Source organism: Eucyclogobius newberryi, unplaced genomic scaffold, assembly GCF_026437365.1.
Source record: "Eucyclogobius newberryi isolate DKJ021-1_F unplaced genomic scaffold, fEucNew1.0.hap1 SCAF_19, whole genome shotgun sequence".
Classification (NCBI taxonomy): domain Eukaryota; kingdom Metazoa; phylum Chordata; class Actinopteri; order Gobiiformes; family Gobiidae; genus Eucyclogobius; species Eucyclogobius newberryi.
In genome coordinates, this window is record NW_027315823.1 from 7569235 (window position 1) to 7589651 (window position 20417).

The 20417-nt window shown below is 43.8% G+C and overlaps 1 protein-coding gene and 1 pseudogene across 1 annotated transcript in view; both read left to right on the forward strand.

The window, feature by feature from the left end:
• LOC140366277 (uncharacterized) overlaps positions 1 to 8153 on the forward strand; it is a 15095-nt pseudogene extending 6942 nt beyond the window's left edge.
• Positions 8154 to 13485: 5332 nt separating this feature from the next.
• Positions 13486 to 20417, forward strand: part of cyp27b1 (cytochrome P450, family 27, subfamily B, polypeptide 1) — a 40919-nt gene continuing 33987 nt past the window's right edge. Inside the window, exons 1-4 of the mRNA XM_072451592.1 lie at positions 13486 to 13741; positions 15381 to 15571; positions 17259 to 17449; positions 19621 to 19821. Coding sequence (XP_072307693.1) covers positions 13544 to 13741; positions 15381 to 15571; positions 17259 to 17449; positions 19621 to 19821 — 781 coding nt within the window. The 5' untranslated portion in view covers positions 13486 to 13543. The remainder of the gene's footprint in view (positions 13742 to 15380; positions 15572 to 17258; positions 17450 to 19620; positions 19822 to 20417) is intronic.

A 20417-nucleotide genomic window follows, 5' to 3' on the forward strand; every position in this document is an offset into this window, starting at 1 on the left:
TCTCTTGTGTGTGTGTGTGTGTGGCTCTGTCTCTTGTGTGTGTGTGTGTGTGTGGCTCTGTCTCTTGTGCGTGTGTGTGTGTGTGTGTGTGTGTGGCTCTGTCTCGTGTGTGTGTGTGTGTGTGTGTGTGTATATGTGCGTGTGTGTGTGTGTGTGGCTCTGTCTCGTGTGTGTGTGTGTGTGTGTGTGTGTGTGTGGCTCTGTCTCTTGTTTGTGTGTGATGCTCTCTCACACTTTAACTCTTTTAAACTGTGTGATGGGTTTTAGGGGGTGGTGGGTGGTTGGTTCAGGGGGGCCCATCCGTTGTCTGACACCTTGCCGTGGTGGATGGGCTTGTGTCTTGTGTCCTTTCATGATCCCAAGAGCTAGGCCGGCGGGGGTCTATACCCCTGGCAGGTTCAACCATGCCGGACAGGTCAAGGGGGAGAAGGCAGACTAGATCAGATCATCAAACTATTACTAATGTAATGACTTTTCCAAAGTATGTATTTTACTAACTACCCCTTTTCCTCCTTTTTCAGGACACAAAGACCTGCAGACTCACCATATACAACAGCCAACAACTGTCAATTGTAGTAATTATAAATACATAGAATACTGAATAAACATTGCCCATTTGTTTTACTTTTCTTTAACCTTCCCAACAATGTATTTTTTTCAAAGTATCAATGTATTGATTTATATTACCACTATCCACCAAGTTGTTAATAAAAGGCCAGTATCAAGTTCTTTGTCTCCTTTTCTTTCAGTGCCAATGTAACTATTATTGTATATTGTTAAAGTTACAAATGTCTATACACTAAGTCTAAGTTGAACTAAAAGTCTAATTAAAGGTCCCATAACATGCAAAATCGACTTTTCAGAGCTTTTAACCTTCTTACATTGCTATTTGTGCTTCATATATGTACCCAGAGTGTTTTTTTGATTGATTCCCGCAGTGTTTAGCTATATTACAGACTATCTCCTTTCCTCGAATCTCCAAACTGACGGGCGGTGGGGCAAGACCCTGTCATAAGGGCAAGCACGCGTCACCATCCCCCCTCTCCCCCCCTCCCCTCTCGCCTCCCGCCTAACGCCTCCCGCCCCCTTCCCCCCGGCTCCGCGCTGCGCTGCTGCAGGCTGTGTCTCCCTTCAAGCCCATTCCGGAGTTTTTCTGCTTCGATTTACGACGAAACACGGCTCAAAGAGGCCCAAAACTTCATTAATGATATCGCACTCTACTATTATCACAATGGTGAAGGTTGATGTGGCAGTTGATGCAGCAACCGGGAAAATAAACGGAGAGAAGTTCTATCCGATACCGAAAAACCAGGAAATAAGAGCGCGATGGACATAAGACTTTTTTATATATTTCTGTTATGCGCACGCTGTAGAATCAACACGTTTTTATTCAGTCTCAAAGTAGACTCTTTCTCACTCACTCCGCGCTGCTCCGCGGAGCTTACAGCACACAGCTGTGGGGCCTACGTCATGGGTGGGCGGGGCACACACGCTCTGAGACTACGTCACGGGTTGGGCGGGGGAGCCAGATCGCTCTTCGCAAGGGTGGGGGTGAATGTCAAACCAAGCCGTCTGCATTTCCGGGTTGGTGAGTGGGTCCAAGGTCTGGGTGATATTTAACTATTATGTTAAGGGTGTTGCACAACCCTTATTATTGTCAATTATACACTTAGGACAGACTACGAAACGTGAAAAAAAGCATGTTATGGCACCTTTAAACTTTAGTCTTTTACCATCCAATTCAAATACAAAAGGTGAAGTGATTCACAATGTGAAAGCCTCTTATCCTGACCTTACCAGATTGAGGTTGGACAAAGGAAAATTGTGCGCATTGTAGCTTACTCCTCATTTTAAGTGATTGGGTGAAAGTGGACTAAGCAAGCTACCTTCTGTTTTTCTATACATTTGTGCACAAATGACTAGACATTTCTCAAGCAAAACACAATTTTGAATGCATTTGTTGTTTTCCCTGACCCTCATACCTCATGTGTTTGGTTCCTGATGATGACTGGTCTTGATAATAAATGTGAAATTACCTTACTGTCACTTGGCCAGGAAAAACACAATTTTCCCGTTCTTTGGATAGAGACCAGAAAGCTACAGCAGTCTATTTCCCTAACACAAGTTGGTCATCATTTTGCCCAGTTAAGTCTTAAGTTCTCAAGACTCGTGCTCCTGGAAAAAAAGGTTGATCCATTTAGTGAATTTTCAGCACAAGTGAGCTGAATGAATAGGTGTTTGAGTTTCTGTCATTACTTTGTCTGTTGTACAGACAGACAAAGGTTGGCAGCAACACATCTGTTGCAGTGGATGAAGAGATAGTTTCTGAATTTTGTGCAAATGTCATGTATTTTGGAAAAACTATATTGTCTAAAGGCCAAATAGTTCAAATGCTGGTAAAGTTTGCGGCTTTGCCTCACATACACATACGTTAGACGTATCATAATTTGAGCGAAGAGTTGAAGATGATTCTCACCAAATTTTAGTAAAACTTAGATTAAAAATATGGATACATTTTGATGCAACATCCAACGGCCCTCGCGGGCCGCCGGCCTTCCGACTCTGCGCTTTTGACTTGATAAAGATGGCGCCCTTATTGTATGTTGAATTAAAAAAGAACTTGACAGACGGCGACACATTGGACATGGCCAATCCAGTGCAAATGAACACAGGTGTCGGTCAAATGTGCTGCTCCGCCGCACAGAGACCGTAGCACTTAGAATATAAATATGGATAATTTTTGATGCCCCGCTTGTGTAGATGATATTTCCCAAAGTAAAGCTTGATCGAGCTATTGCCCATGGAGGAGTTTGTTAAAGTGTGAAGCATAAATGTGAACGTTTCAAGGATTTGGCGTTTTTCCCATTTGTGACAGTATATTTGCAGCTCCACGGCACAGAGACCGTACCACTTAAAATCAAAATATGGATAAATTTTGATGCCCCGTTTGTGTAGATGATTTCCCCAAATATGAACTTGATCGAGCTATTGCCCTAGGAGGAGTTTGTTAAAGTGTGAAGGGTAAAAATGTGGTCATTTTAGAGATTTCGCTGTTTTCCCATTTGTGACATATATTTGCGGGTCCGCCACACAGAGACCGTAGCACTTAGAATCAAAATATGGATAACTTTTGATGCCCCGCTTGTGTAGATGATTTTCCCCAAATATGAGTTTGATCGGACAATCGCCCTAGGAGGAGTTCGTTAAAGTGTGAAACGTAAAAAAGTTGTGATTTGAGCTGTAAAAAATATGACTTTGGCTCCCATACTTTTAATTTGGGGATGGCAAATGAGAATTGTGTGCAAAATGTCATGTCATTTGGAAAAACTCTATTATTTATTGGCCACTCAGAAGGCCAAATAGTCCAAATTCTGCGAAAAGTTTGCGGCTCCGCTGTACAGAGACCGTAAATGTTATCCGTAAAATTTGAATAACTTTAGATGCCCCACTTGTCTAGAGGACGTACATCGATTTTGAGATCGGTGGGCAAAACGCACTAGGAGGAGTTCGTTATAGCGCCCCCTCTGTAGGGGGCGCTATCGCGCCCATTTCAATTTTGTCATCATAAACTGGTCCAAACTTGAAAGTTTAACAACTGATTCAAATTTGGTCATAATCGGACTCGTTTTGATCAAATGGGAGCAATTTGTAGATTTGCAATTTCCCAAAATAAGTTGTCCAACTTTGCGGCTGCGCCGCACACAGACCGTAAAAGTAGAAAAAGCTTCAGTTGTAGTCATCTGGACTCAGTTAGAAAAAATAATATTTCTAACTTTTCTAACTGAGTCCAGATGACTACAACTGAAGCTTTTTCTACTATGGAACACGCCTGGACGAATGAGGGATTACACGGACAGAGCGTAAAAGGTATCCCAAAAATTTGGATAATAATATTTGTTGTTTGTCCTCATGAGAGGAATGCGTGTCCCGAATTTCGTAGCTCTACGCCAAAGTCGACCTCGGGGCGTCTCCCATAGGCGCAATGTATTTTGACTTTTGTCGGTGGCGCTGTCGCGCCATTTTTTGACGAAAAAAAAAAATGGCCCAGAAAAAATAAAATTTTTCGCCGATTCCGAATTTTGGGCAAAGTGTGGTGAGTTTTTGAGCATGTTCAGGGGGTCAAATTAGAGCTCAAAAAGCAGAAGAACAAGAAAAAAAATAAAAAAATTAAAGCCGCAAGCGGCAATGATCGGCCCTCGCCACGCCGCCGCCGCTACGCCGCCACGCCGCAAGAGGAGGGGGCGCTAACACGCCCCAATTGTCCTTTTATTACGCCTACTGCTGAATCTGTGACGCTGTCACATTTTCTCCCCTTTGTTTTGCCATCAAAAAGCAATTCTATTTTGAATTCTTGGCAAAATGTGCGGCTTTGCCGCACAGAGACCGTGACTTTTTGAATAAAAATGTGGATACCTTTGGATGGTCCACCCCTGAAGATGAGTCTCACCAAATTTCAGGTTAATAGGGCTGACGCCCTGGGAGGAGTTTGTGAAAGTCTAAAGTGTATACATGTTCTGGCAATTTGCCCATTGGAATAACGTGGGAGGTTTTGGTCATTGCTACTGCAACGCCATAACAATTATGACATGGGTCTCATTGACTTTTGTGATGGGGATGCTAAAATTGAGTTGTGTGTCAAATTTCATATAAATTCGCAAAACTAAACATTTAACCTCAATATAAAATCTGTAGGGGGCGCTCTGGCGCCAAATTAATTTATTTCACTTCAAGTAGGTTTAGGGCAAAGAGTTTAACAACTGATTCTAATTTGACGCAATTATCTGCGCAAACGGTAGAAATGTTAAATTTGGGAGATTTCTGAAATTCTAGCTACAGTTTGCGGCTTCGCCGCTCAGAGACTGTGACAGGTATCAATGTAATTTGAATAACTTTTGATGTCCCACTCCTCAGTACCATTTTCACCAAATTTCAGCTTTTTAGAACCAACGCCCTGGGAGGAGTTCGTAAAAGTACGACGTTTGGAAAAACTCCCGAGTCATGCTTAGCCATTTTTGAAGCAATATGGCCGACATTTGGTTGGGCAGACGGCGTTGCCGTGATAATATTTTTTACTTTTCTTGTCACCATCTACCTCTGCGCCAAATTTCATGATTCTACGATCAGATTTTTTTGGGGTCATTTCCTATCGCTCAATGCATTTTCAATGTAAAGTGCTTGTTTAGTGCGCACTTTTGCACGGGCTTCGCCCGTTTACAATGGTAATGTTCCATTTTCCTACTACTAATTAGTATGCACGGGGCGTGCGTGAGTGAAGGAGTGCGTTAGTGAGTGTTTGGAAGTGGGCGAGCGCTTCGCGCTCGATTTTGTGCACTACGTGCGCACTGTCGCAGCCGTGCTTCGCACGGCCTTACGAGATTAATAGGCCTCTTGCCAGCTTGTGGCGCTCAGGCCTAATAATATTTTTAGCAAAAACAATATAGCCGTTTCCACTATAACAACAAATTATACATCGTTTGAAAGCTCTAAGCCTTCCCGATGCCGCCATGGGGTGGAATCATCATTACGAGCGCTTACGCGCTCGTCACTCCCTTTCCCGTCGGGGTGCCCCACCCACTCCCCATAGACTTCCATTGATTTGAGCAGATACAAGCATGGCCCATGCCTACGGCATGGATTCTCGCGTACGGGACGATGCCAGGAGGGTTTTTGGAGGAATGCAGCGCTTCGCGCTGCTGTTGTCAACAATGAGTGAATGGACTACGCCCATTCACTCATTGTTGACTATTTCTGTCATAGCAGGAGTAAGTATGCATGATCCATGCCTTCGGCATGGGCAAGTTCACTGTACTTGCCAGGACCGACAAAAGTCAAAATACATTGCGCCTATGGGAGACGCCCCGAGGTCGACTTTGGCGTAGAGCTACGAAATTCGAGACACGCATTCCTCTCATGAGGACAAACAACAAATATTATTGTGGACACGCCCCCAGACTTACCCTATGGCCGCCATCTTCCTTTGAACATGAAGTGCAGATTCTTATTCTACGTCACATAGAGCCTAGAGCGCCCTCTTGTGTTTGCCAGTGTGAAAATAACGAATAATATCACGTATAAGTCGCTCTGGAGTATAAGTCGCACCCCGGCCAAAACTATGAAAAATAATGCGACTTATAGTTCGGAAAATACGGTAAATAACCTTTACGTCAGCACACAGAAGGCGCTCTACAGACGCTGGTTAGAATATATCATAATCAGGGTTCCCGGTCGGCTGTCATCACACCAGCTCAGCGTAAACACCGGAGACAGAATGATCCATGGGAAAGTACAGTATTTGTCAGTATGTCACCTTCATCCGTCCTGTAGATGTTGCGTTTATGCTCGTGTGCACAGTCGCTTCAGAGCCGCTCGTGCCTGCAGTGCATTTGTTTCTTTGGACATATACGTTTCCTCGGGTTTGAATGAGGACGTCTTCATGTGGTTGCCAGATGTGTCCTGGACCAAAGAGCCAGGCGCTTTACGTGCAATAATCACCTACTTTAGCTTTTATTTTCACGTATTTCTCCTCATGCGCAGCTGTAGAGTTAAATCGCTCACTCGCCGTCAAGTTGAAGAGTCTGTTCTTGACTTTTAGTTCTTTTCGGCTGAATGTTCATCGCGCAGCGTTGTAAAAGAATACGTTTTGTTTAGGTTAAAGCATGTTTGAGTAATCCTAGAAGTGTCTGTTTCCCCCTACCCCCTCTCTCCGCCCACTTCTCTGTACTCTTCTGCCACTCTTTGTTGGCACCAAACATGTCATATAGCCAGTTTTTACAAATAAAAAGACATTAATGACAATCTGCAGCGTGTTATGATGAAACGCCACTATTAAGAGGCGGGGCTTATCACTCAGCAGGAAGTCAATGGTATCGAAAAGCGTAATATCAGTACCAGATTGATATTGTGATACTTTCTTTATGGTTTTGGTACAGACCAGAGTGTCTTTTACAAAGAGTATGATCTGCCTCCTCTGTTCAAAGTTTTAAACCAACAAAAACGTCTTGACACAAGTTGAGTTGGGCATTTATTGTTTTTATATTTACTGTTTTTTGATTGTGTGATTGCACCTTTGAATGTGAACAGCACTTTGGGAGGTGGAAATTGTGTTTTAAATGTGCTACTGTACACAAAACTTTACCTATACCTCACCATAAATCATCAGTCCACGACTAAAGGTCTGGAGCCCTGGTTATTATGTCTGGATATCTTGTAAATCCAACAGAAATGTATTAAAATATGTCTTTTTAATCAAGACAAATGTGAAATGTCTCTTTTTTTTATTTCTACTTTTAATCAGATATATTCGATAGTTACATTTGACATATCTTCAAAACAATAGTCAAAATATTCTTACCGGTATTATTAAGTTTTTCTTTTTTTTTCTTTTTTCAAAACAAATATATAAATCACAAAACATGGACCACAATCAGAGAGCAATAGACCACATTAGCAGCACAGAAGCGGCACAGAACATTCAAAACAAACCTGGTATCTTAGCGACACGTGGCCCGCCTCCTGCCGCAACAGTCTCTCCAACAGTCAGAATCACCTCCTGAATAATGAGCATTTTGACACGGTGTTACGGGCAAACATGTCACACTTTTCCAACAGAATCCTCTCCACACTCGGGGTTTTGTACTGAGATGTGCAGATACTTTCCCATTCTTCACCCGTCAAAATAAAATTACTCTCTTTCCCATTTATCTTCTATGTAATTAGAAGAGCAGTTGTCCAAAGTGTTAATACATTAATAGAATTTAGATATGATTCCCCTTCATAATAGACTGATTTCTTGGTATAATATCTCCTTATTTGTAAATAAGTCCAGAATATAACGTTTTCATATATAGCCTGCCTCTGCTCATAAATCAGGTCGACTTACAAGGCGACGACGGCTTTTCTAAAACTGTTCGGGCCTCGTATCTATTCTTATACCAAATGTCTATGTTGCAAATTGCCCCGTGCCAAAGTCAACAGTGTAGACTAAGTTCAGACCCCCGTCCCGTCCCCCCCGTAGGCAGACAGCGCTGAACTTTAGCACACTGGCCGGTCGTCTGGAACTGGGCACTGGGCCAGTTGAGTCGGGGGAAATACCGCTGCCTCTGTACGCTCGGGACAAAGAGCCTGTTATTCAATCGCTTTTCTCATTCTCATAATCGCGTTTAATCCAACGTTAAGTTAGCCCTCAATTTCTGACTGATTAATTAAGCGTGGGGGGGTTTATTGTCTGCCCGGCCTGTGTGGTCTGCAAATACCAACTGCATGAAACGTCTTAGCTTCTCTATCTAATGTAACGTTGGTGAAACAGACGTCCCTAAAACGACTGAGGCCACGGTTTTCCTGAAGGACGACTGACCGACTGTAGGGTGAGGGTTACGGTTAGGACTAGGGTGTACCGACTGTAGGGTGAGGGTTACGGTTAGGATTAGGGTGTGTCGACTGTAGGGTGAGGGTTACAGTTAGGATTAGGGTGTACCGACTGTAGGGTGAGGGTTACGGTTAGAACTAGGGTGTACTGACTGTAGGGTGAGGGTTACGGTAAGGATTAGGGTGTGCCGACTGTAGGGTGAGGGTTACGGTTAGGATTAGGGTGTGTCGACTGTAGGGTGAGGGTTACGGTTAGGATTAGGGTGTACCGACTGTAGGGTGAGGGTTACGGTTAGGATTAGGGTGTGTCGACTGTAGGGTGAGGATTATGGTTAGAATTAGGGTGTGCCGACTTTAGGTTGAGGGTTGCGGTTAGGATTAGGGTGTGCCGACTGTAGGGTGTGGGTTATGGTCAGGATTAGGGGGTGTCGACAGTAGGGTGAGGGTTACGGTTAGAATTAGGGTGTGCCGACTGTAGGGTGAGGGTTACGGTTAGGGTGTGCCGACTGTAGGGTGAGGGTTGCGGTTAGGGTGTGCCGACTGTAGGGTGAGGGTTACGGTTAGGGTGTGCCGACTGTAGGGTGAGGGTTGCGGTTAGGGTGTGCCGACTGTAGGGTGAGGGTTACGGTTAGGGTGTGCCGACTGTAGGGTGAGGGTTGCGGTTAGGATTAGGGTGTGCCGACTGTAGGGTGTGGGTTACGTTTAGGATTAGGGTGTGTCGACTGTAGGGTGAGGGTTACGGTTAGGGTGTGTCGACTGTAGGGTGAGGGTTATGGTTAGGATTAGGGTGTATTGACTGTAGGGTGAGGGTTACGGTTAGGATTAGGGTGTGTCGACTGTAGGGTGAGGGTTACGGTTAGGATTTGGGTGGGCAGACTGTAGGGTGAGGGTTACGGTTAGGATTAGGGTGTGTCGACTGTAGGGTGAGGGTTACGGCTAGGATTAGGGTGTGTCGACTGTAGGGTGAGGGTTACGGTTTGGACTAGGGTGTGCCGACTGTAGGGTGAGGGTTACGGTTAGGATTAGGGTGTGCCGACTGTAGGGTGAGGGTTACGGTTAGGATTAGGGTGTGTCGACTGTAGGGTGAGGGTTACGGCTAGGATTAGGGTGTGTCGACTGTAGGGTGAGGGTTACGGTTAGGATTAGGGTGTGTCGACTGTAGGGTGAGGGTTACGGTTAGGACTAGGGTGTGCCGACTGTAGGGTGAGGGTTACGGTTAGGATTAGGGTGTGTCGACTGTGAGTTTATGTTTTGCCCCGGGCAAACTCAGACCAGACACGTCAAACGCTCTCATGGCTGGACGACGCTGTGGCAAAGTAGTTAAGCCTCACAGCAGTAAGGTCCTGGGTTTGAGTCCCGGACCGGATGTGCAGCACTTTTTGACTCGACTTCTACATTATCATGGTCTATTTTCGATCATTTTTCATATATAAGGCGCACCGAACTATAAGGCTCATTAAGTGAAACAAAACATGTACCACACAAAATCGCTTCGAGGTCAGTAAGAACAACCAGAATTCATCCATATATAAGAAGCACTGGATTATAAGTCGTCTTTTGAGAAAATTAAAGGCTTTTAAGTGCGCCTCAGTGCAGAAAATACGGTAATGTGAAAAGTACTTCAAGCTTGCACGGTTTCCTCTATAAACATGTACAATTCCCTCTGGAAATGAGGTTCAGATCTTACTGCATGTGACTGACCTGTTTAAAGGTTCTCTTCTGTGATAAATGTGTGTCTTTATGACAGGTTAAATACACATTTCACTAAAACGCACTGAATTTATATTTCTGATTTTACTAAATATTTTGCCTATTTGTCCCACGTTTGTCCATTTTTGTAAAGTTTATATAATCGTACTTCCTGGTTGGACATAGAGGTAAGGGGATGTAGACGTAGAGGTAATTCCACAGCTGTTACCATATAACACCTTTATTTTGATGGTTTAAACTGTCAGAAAATTGTGTCAGTTAAGTGTAAATTGTTTCTGTGTTTTCAACGACACGTCATACGTTGATGACATCACAAAGGGATTCTGTTTTAGGACTCTTAGGACTTTCTGTCATTTTAAACTCTTTATTTTTCTAATTGTCTTCACAAACTGCACCTTAACGTAAGTAAAGCTTTGATCAATATTTACCACAGGTTCTACTCGCCAAACTGAGTCACAATTAGAAAGACAGAAGAATCCGTCATGCGGACTTTAAAGCAGATTATAACGCTATAACACCATAATGCTCGGTTTATTTACCGTTTGTTCCGTTTGTCTTCACTGGACAATCTGTCATTTTCTCTTTTGTTGTGTCGATATAAACCTCTATTAGCCAAACAAAATGCACATTAATAATCCGCCTCCTGCTCAAATAAGCCTATTGTTAATGTAAATGTAGTTGTTTTGTTCCTTTAGACTGAAAGGACAACTCTCTGGTACAGTTTATGTGTCTTACGCCTAATATAATCCTCCCTTTTGCCAAAGCGTAACCCGGAGTCCTCTCAAGTCTCCACGTTCTCAGGCTGAACATCAGAGTTTATCTCGAGCCTTTTCAGACGAGTCCCGTGGGCCGGTCTCGTGTTGCCGCCGCTTTTAGACTCCCCCCGTGTCGATGCTATAGACGTCGACCTCTGACCTCAGCTGCACTTCTTGTTTGTTGTGTGTCTCTCCCGAACCAAAGTCTGATTTTGACACGTCCGGGGCCAGTGCAGCGCGCTGATAGTGGACCCGGCGAGGGCGGCGTGCAGAGGCGTGGCGAGGCGTTGTGTCGCGCGATCGGTGCCGTTCGGTTTTGCATATGCAGCGGTTTTGAGGCTTTATGTAACATCGCAGACACTCGCATTGATCAGGCTCATTTCGCTGCGTTGTGTCTTATTGTGAAACCTTTTTGTACTTTTGCTGACCAATGCTTGCTAAAAGAAATCAATCTAGACTTTTTTGTAGCATCACAAATATCAGCATAAATGATGTTACTTTTCAGGCGATATATATCAAAAGGAAAGGGTTTGCTCATTTTTGTCGGACGTATGGTGGAGCAGCGTCTACTCTGAGCTCCTCGCACCTCTAAGGGGGGAATTTGAAATAATACGATTTATTTGTCGTATCGCCCAGCCCTAAGCTAATAATTACCGTATTTTCAGGACTATAAGTCGCACCGGAGTATGAAATGCGGTTGCAAGTGTTAAAATAACACACAATATCACATATAAGTCGCTCCGGAGTATAAGTATATGAGTATAAATATAAGTATAAGTTGCACCCCGGCCAAAACTATGAAAAAAGGTGCGATTTATAGTCCGGAAAATACGGTAGTCTCATTCACTCACGCTCGAAAGTGTTACATTTCTGCACGTTTGTCGCCACAGCTGCACTTCCTGTTGGCACTGAGGTAGACGTGTCGTGCCCAAGGACAGTAAATGCAACGGTTGGAGCCGGAACCGTGGATCTGCGGGGAAGCACTATAAGCACTGAGGCATTCCCTTCCACAAGGCTCACTTCCTGTATCTTTGCGTGCCGCCTTTCGCCTCAACGACATCCACAGAATTCGCGACGTTGTAAATCTCGACTTGCATAAATACAGTTCCTCCTACACATCGCGTGCAGTCCGTGTCTTTCCCCCCTTAAGCCGCTGCGCCCATTTGGACGTGTAGCTTTTGGCCGCCGCATCGCAGTGACTTATATAATGCGTCGAGCCGGTGTTACAGTTATTTGTGGACTCAAGGCAAACATCAGGAACTATAAATGTCTGTAGGAAAAGGGCTGAGCAATGAAACCTGTGCCTTTATTTAATATTAGACCCACAGCAGCGGGAGGGACTTTATTGTGCAGGGTTTTTTGTGTGTTAAAATGAGGAGATCTGATTTCTGAGGTGCAGCAGAGGATTCGGAGACGGGGGTCCGCACACGCACACACACACGCACGCACACACACACACACACACACACACACACACACACACACACACACACATGCCTTTGGACCGGATCCAGGTCCTCGGATCGGAGCAGGATTTGATTTCCCTCTCCTGGAAACCGCAAAGTCCTTAATACGTTCATTTACAGGACGCGGATTAAACGGAATCAACGTTTTTACTGTGAAAAACCTCAGTTGTGTAATTTATCACACTTAACTGATGGTTCCAGATCGTCAATGAGCCGGGCTTTTTAATCAAGAGGTTCACAGCCCGTTCTCTGTCAGAAGAATCATGTGGTTTGGAGCAGAGTTCTGATTTAAGAGGAAGACCATTTTTTGTGTTCAAATGGCACTGAAATCAAATTTTTAAAAAAAAATATTAATTAAAATGAGGAAAAGTTGTAAAGTTTTTTGCCATGGCCAATCCTTTTGTCCTAATAAAATAATACAATAAAGAACAGTAGACTTTGTGTGGTCCTGGTTTAGTTACAAGTCCCATTTCACTTTGGTGTGTGTTTGTGTGTTTGTAAGTGCATTCAATAGGATCAATACTGTGCTGCAGAATAAACCTTTAGATTAAACTGTGTGTTTGATTCAAAATCAGATAATTCACAGAGACAGTGTCACTGAAAGACACTGAAAGTCTCTGATAGTCTCTTACAGTCCCTGACAGTCTCTTACAGTCCCTGGCAGTCTCTTACAGTCTCTGACAGTCCCTGGCAGTCTCTTACAGTCTCTGACAGTCCCTGACAGTCTCTTACAGTCACTGACAGTCTCTTACAGTCTCTTACAGTCTCGTACAGTCTCTTACAGTCTCTTACAGTCCCTGCCAGTCTCTTACAGTCCCTGAAAGTCTCTGACATTCTCTTACAGTCCTTGAAAGTCTCTGACAGTCTCTTACAGTCCCTGAAAGTCTCTGACCGCCTCTGACCCATGAGTCACGCTGGCCCGGTTCCCTTTGGATAAGGTTATTCATGAAATCCCTTCCCTGGAGCGCGCTCTCTCAGAATCCACATTATTGGAGACCAAAGTGCTGGGAGAGGTCATTATTATTTGGTTAGGAGCAGCTCCACGTGCGCCGCGCCTGGGATGGTCCTCGCGCCGCGCTCTGATTGGACGCACCCTCCGCTCGCTCCGTCTCCGATAACGGCGCGGGCGGGGCGCTTCTCCTCGCCGGCACGTGATTGGCCGACGCGAGGAGACGCTCACAGCCTCCATCACCGCGGGTCCGAGCCTCAACAGTTATAAATACGGAGGCAAAATGAGCCGGGACCTTCATGCGCACCGTGAGGACGAAGATGCTGCAACAAGCGCTGCGCGTATCGGCCAGAGGCGCCTCCCCGCTGCTCAAGTGGATGGAGCGGGTTTCAAGGGCCCAGGCCAAGACCCTGGACCAGATGCCCGGACCCGGCGTGCTCAGCTTCGCCTGGGACCTCTTTGCCAAACGGGGGCTGTCCAGACTGCACGAGCTCCAGGTAAGGACCGCGCGTAAAGCGAGCCGTCCACGACCACGGGGGGTTTCACGCAGCTCCATTCAACATTCTGCTGCTTTTCAAGTCATTTAAATGATAAACTCAGCAGCTCAGGGGCAGGTGGACGTGTCTTCAGAATCGGGACGAGCCTGAAGTGTAATTAAACACGAATAATCACACAAGCTGTCACGTTTATTCCAAATCCTCTATTCCGTTTTGGACTTCAGAGTGTCTGGATGTGGGTTTATGATGATAATTGACTGTCCATTTCCAGATGATTACAGACAGATCCTGGCACCAAAGCCTGTTAAAAAACATTTTAATTTGGGTTTGAAAGGCTCATCTGTGGCTTGTGTTTTTCTGACATGTTCCTGAAGCGTTTTGGTCAGAGCCTGGACTCAGTCTGACACTGTGGCCCCCAAAAGAGAAACATAAAAAACATCAACTTGCAGTAAATGGATGATAATATTTTGAGTGATGACATGTTACTCTTTCTTGGGGTAAAATGTGGCTTTATGGTTTCAATCACACCTTTTGTTCAGTCAGATGATCGATTATTTAGTTTGGAGTAGTTTTATTTCATTGTATGGCACTTGAATCCCACAGATTGTCCAGTAATGATCTAGTCCTGGTTTAGTCCTGGTCTAGACTTGGTTTAGTCCTGGTTTAGTCCTGGTCTAGTCCTGATCTAGTCCTGATCTAGTCCTGGTTTAGTCCTGGTTTAGTCCTGGTTTAGTCCTGATGTAGTTCTGGTTTAGTCCTGGTCTAGTCCTGATCTAGTCCTCGTCTAGTCCTGATCTAGTCCTGGTTTAGTCCTGGTTTAGTCCTGATGTAGTTCTGGTTTAGTCCTGGTTTAGTCCTGGTCTAGTCCTGATCTAGACCTGGTTTAGTCCTGATCTAGTCCTGGTTTAGTCCTGATCTAGTCCTGGTTTAGTCCTGCTCTAGTCCTGATGTAGTCCTGGTTTAGTCCTGGTTTAGTCCTGATCTAGTCCTGGTTTAGTCCTGATCTAGTCCTGGTTTAGTCCTGCTCTAGTCCTGATGTAGTCCTGGTTTAGTCCTGGTTTAGTCCTTATCTAGTCCTGGTTTAGTCCTGATATAGTCCTGGTTTATTCCTGATCTAGTCCTGGTTTAGTCCTGATCTAGTTCTGGTTTAGTCCTGATGTAGTCCTGGTTTAGTCCTGATCTAGTCCTGGTTTAGTCCTGGTTTAGTCCTGGTTTAGTCCTGGTTTAGTCCTGGTTTAGTCCTGATCTAGTCCTTAACTAGTCCTTATCTAGTCCTGGTTTAGTCCTGATCTAGTCCTGGTTTAGTCCTGATCTAGTCCTGGTTTAGTCCTGATATAGTCCTGGTTTAGTCCTGATCTAGTCCTGGTTTAGTCCTGGTTTAGTCCTGGTTTAGTCCTGATCTAGTCCTGCTTTAGTCCTGATCTAGTCCTGCTTTAGTCCTGGTTTAGTCCTGATCTAGTCCTGCTTTAGTCCTGGTTTAGTCCTGGTTTAGTCCTGCTTTAGTCCTGATCTAGTCCTGCTTTAGTCCTGGTTTAGTCCTGCTTTAGTCCTGCTTTAGTCCTGATCTAGTCCTGCTTCGCTCCGGTTCAAACACAGAGAATGTCTTGGCATAATGTGATGGTCTCTCTCTCCTGCTCAGCTGGAGGGGGCACAGCGCTACGGCCCCATGTGGAAGGCCAGTTTCGGTCCCATCCTGACGGTTCACGTGGCTGACCCGGGCCTGATCGAGCAGGTGCTGAGGCAGGAGGGACTTCACCCAATGAGGTCCGACCTGTCCTCGTGGAAAGACTACAGGCAGCTGCGCGGGCACCACTACGGGCTGCTGACCGCGTAAGTCGACCTGAGATGACCATGAGCGTGACTCTATGTCCTGCACGTTCAGACACAGACACTTGCTTCCATCCGTCTCCTCCTGCGGGTTAAACTCTGGCGCGCTGACTCCACTTTCTTAAAGTTTATGGTCGTGTTCTCACCTCATTAGAACTGAGACTAAACTGGATAAAAACTGCAGCTAAACCAGGATAAGATTGGACTTTATGAATTATGAATGGATGGATGGATCAGAACTGAACCAGGACTAGTTCAGGACTAAACCAGGACTAAACCAGGACTAGATCAGGACTAAACCAGGACCAGGACTAAACCAGGACTAGACCTGGACTAAACCAGGAATAGATCAGAACTAAACCAGGACTAAACCAGGACCAGTTCAGGACTAAACCAGGACTAGATCAGGACTAAACCAGGACTAGATCAGGACTAAACCAGGACTAGATCAGGACTAAACCAGGACCAGTTCAGGACTAAACTAGTACTAGATTAGGACTAAACCAGGACTAAACCAGGACTAAACAGGACTAAATCAGGACTTGATCAGGACTAAACCAGGACTTGTTCAGGACTAAACCAGGACTAGTTCAGGACTAAACTAGAAATTGATCAGGACTAAACCAGGACTATACCAGGACTAAACAGGACTAAATCAGGACTTGAAGTACTAGAAGACTAAACCTGTTCTACATCCTGGCACATCAAAATGAGGACTTAACTGGGACTAAAGCCAGAACTAAATCTGGACTGGACCAGGACTGAAGCAAGAATACAATTTGACTCAAACTTGGCTAAAAACTAGGATTTTAAAATGCGTGAGCACACTCTAAACTGAGGCCAAACCAGGACAAAACTAACACTTTCACACATTCACCACATTAAAAATGGGGCTAAACTAGAAACTAAACTTGGAGCAGGTCAGAACTTAACAAGGACTAAAGAACAGGACCAAACCAAGTCCACATCAGGACTAAAATGGGCTCAATTTAGAACCGAATAAAGACAAGTTTGAATATCAATACTAAATTAAACACTAAATTGCGATGTGGACTAATGATTATGGTTAATTTAGTTTAGTTTAGTCTATATCCATCAGTTGCCCATTAATAAAGAAGATCCCCTGCTTAAGTTGAAGGTTCACTGTTTAACTTTTCTGGTGGAGAATCCACAAACTGCCATAAAAAAAAATTGCATCTTCTTTTTTATCCATCCTGAACTGGGAAGCATCATGAAAAGCTCTATACAAGTGTTATTATTATAATTTTTACTATAATTTGTATTATTATATATATATATATTTTTCATTTATTATTATTATTTCATTTTATTATTATTATTATTTATTTTCTAAATGATTATTATTATTATTTTATTATTATTATTATTATTATTATTTATTATTATTATTATGTTTTATTAATGTGTAATACACTTATCTTACCTTACATTTATTACATTTTGCATGGATTTTTACAATCAGCAGACTCACCTCCTCACAGATCTGACCTGCAACTCGGTTTGTTTCCATGGAGATTTACAAGTTTAAAGCCATACATTGAACTATCCCATGCAAAGCGACCTCCACGGAGACAGAAAAAGGGACATAGTGACACCAGAAACGTGCGTCTCGTGGTTGACATGTGCGTGGAAGTCTCATGACCAGGTCCTCGTTGTTGTCCCGTTGCAGCGAAGGCGAGGAGTGGCAGACGGTGCGCAGCCTCCTGGGGAAGCACATGCTCCGCCCCAAAGCCGTCGAGGCCTACGACAAAACCCTGAACAGCGTCGTCTCCGACCTCATCCGCAAGCTGCGATTCTCCCGACAGAAGGGCGGCCTGGTCCCCGACATCGCCAGCGAGTTTTACAGATTCGGACTGGAGGGTAAGACGCTCCGACCGACCGTAAAAACGCCAGCGATCGCTTCGTTTTGGACGCCGTTTACGTGTTTGTCCTTCACGGTCCGCTTTCCTAATGCTCCGCTTTAAATGTTCTGAATCCGTCTCGCTTTTCCACGGATCTGACCTGTCACCTGGCCCGACGGCGTCACCTGCTTATTTCCAATCGTGCAACTTTTCAGGCAAAGCAATAATATCTTTAAATGAACTAATACATAGCAATATAAATGATTAACTTCATGCGTTCAACCAGGTAAGAACTGTTTTTCATGTGTTTCATTTCACGTCATAAAAAGCTCATTCAAGAGCTCTGAACTGTGAAAAACAGAGCTTAAACTCTGCGTTTCGGTGACAAATGTTTGATGATGTCATTAGTCTCTGCCTTTAAAGAGGTTTTAAATTCAACATTTCCGGGTTTTTTGCCATTTTGTCTCCGTGGACATTTATTTATTATTTATTTGTTTCCACTGTAAAACAAAGCACAAAACTAACATTGCCAGCTCGTTGTCGGGTTTACTTCCGTGCAGAGCTTGGGGAAAATTTTATTATTGCTATTGCCGTTTGATTAGATTTGTAATCATGTTTTAGGATTATTTTAAACGTGGTGTCCAGGAGAATTGATAAAAAGACTGAAATAGGCCAAATATTTTGTTGTTTGTGTAGTAAATGAAATTAAATTGCAGCCTTTGCACTAATGTGTATATATTCAGTCAAACTATTTAGTATAAATCTATTTTTCATCTTATTTAGTCAACCTTATTTTCTATTCATGCCTTATTTCATTTATTTATCTATTTTTTTAATCTATTTTTAATATTTGTTTCAAATTTAGATTTTTTTTTTTTTTTACAAATACAGGACAACATTTTTTTTCTATTAATATTGGCGATGGCAATAAACTTTTTTCTGATTCTGATTTCGATTCAAATTGCGTTTTCGATTAGACTAAAACATTATAACGATTCTTTTTTCACGCCCCGAACGCGTACGACATCATCAAAAGTCGACGGATCATTGGTACACACACACACACACACACACACACTTCACCGTCTTGAGCGACATCACGCGATCACACGCACCGGTGGTTTTACGGAGGGCGTGCGTCGCTCAGGTGGAACAAACATCGCCGTCGTTAAAGTCACTTTGTTGAGCGCGCGTGCAGCTGACGGGCCCGTTTTCCGTTTCTCCTTTCCCACACGGGCCCAGACTAAACATCGCTCTCCTCCACTGACTCCGAGCCCCCGATGACGTCCTCACACATCCACGAGCTTTATTACCAAATGGAGCCCAGCCAAACCGCAAACCCACACACGCCACGGGCTTTTTCTTTCTTTGTTTTTTTTAGGTTTTTTTTTCTTCTTCTTTTTTTTTTTCCCTCTCTCTTTTTCTCTTCATCTTAAAGCCAAACAAATAAAACCTTAAGAAATCAATATAAAATGTACGGATTTAAGCTTTTCAGTCATAGTCTATAGTTCAGAGATATTTTCTAATGCAATGTTAATTTCAAGGTTTTAATGTTTTTATTTCTGACTTTTTAGTTTCTTGTATTCTAATTAAGTTCTTACTATTTCGTCCCGTCAACGTAAAATTCCGCTTCGGTCGATAGTGGCAGATAGCGCGCTGACGTCTAGGGACGGTCAAACATGGGAAAGTATCGATCTAACAGCGATGCGCCCGTCCCAGAGACGCTTGTCACCATGGCAACGTCAAATAAATATGGGAATAAATATGTCTGGAGTGTGAAGCACTTTGAATTGCTTTGTGTACGAATTGTGCTCTACAAATTAACTTTCCTTGACAAAAAACATAACAAAGATTATTCTCCAGCCTCAGGTAAATGGCTCCCAGTGACAGTGAAGAATAAAGAATAATAATAATAAGCAAAGTGTAAAATGTAGAAGGAAAATTGGAGTATTGTCCTAGAGAAAACAATCAAAAATCTGCAAAAGGAGCTGATTAAATATGAAAAAATCACCAAAAAATTATATATACAGGCCAGTTTTAGCACATTTCTGATTCAGTGCATTCAATCTAAATGTCATTATTTGCAGAATCAAAAACACGGTATTGAATTCAAAAACGCTTATTTATCTGTGACGTGTCGGTAAAAGTGGCCCCGCCCCTCTGTAAATGTGGCCCCGCCCCTCTGCGCAGGCATCTCCTCGGTCCTGTTCGAGTCCCGGATCGGCTGCTTGGACCCCGTCGTCCCGGAGGAGACGGAGCGCTTCATTCAATCCATCAATACCATGTTTGTGATGACGCTCCTCACCATGGCGATGCCGCGGTGGCTCCACCAGATCTTCCCCAAACCCTGGAGCATCTTCTGCCAGTGCTGGGACTACATGTTCCACTTCGGTGAGGCCCTTTATCCACACGTTAAACAGGTTAAAGCTGTAAATGTCATTACTTTGCCTGGAATATTGCTCTGAATTAAGATGTCAGATGTTAGTGTTCCGATTATTGTGAGAAAAAACATCACAATTTAACGATTATTCATGATTATTGAGACCAAACCACCTCTTAATCTTTCATTTTCTTTCATTCCCGTGACTGTTCCTCAAGTTTGTGACAGGCTTTACCAAACTGAACGTTCTGAGAGACTAAATAAAGTCAAACGTGACAAAAACATCCAGATAAAAAAAAGTTCTTTACTTTTAGGTCTATTTTTGGACCATATATTGAACAGAAAACACTTCATTTTGCTTCTAAAATAGTCACGATTATTATTTTGTGCTTCTTACGATTATATTGTGACCTGAATAATCACAATAATTGATTAACCTCGCATTTATCAATCTGGAAGAAACAGGGCGGTTCACACAAATACTTCACACCGATTGGTCGAAGCGTCACAACCAGCGAAAAGAAGCCCAGAAAGCCCTGGTCCAGAGTTAGAGTCAGTAGGTGGCGCTGTCCTGGTCCAGAGTTAGAGTCAGTAGGTGGCGCTGTCC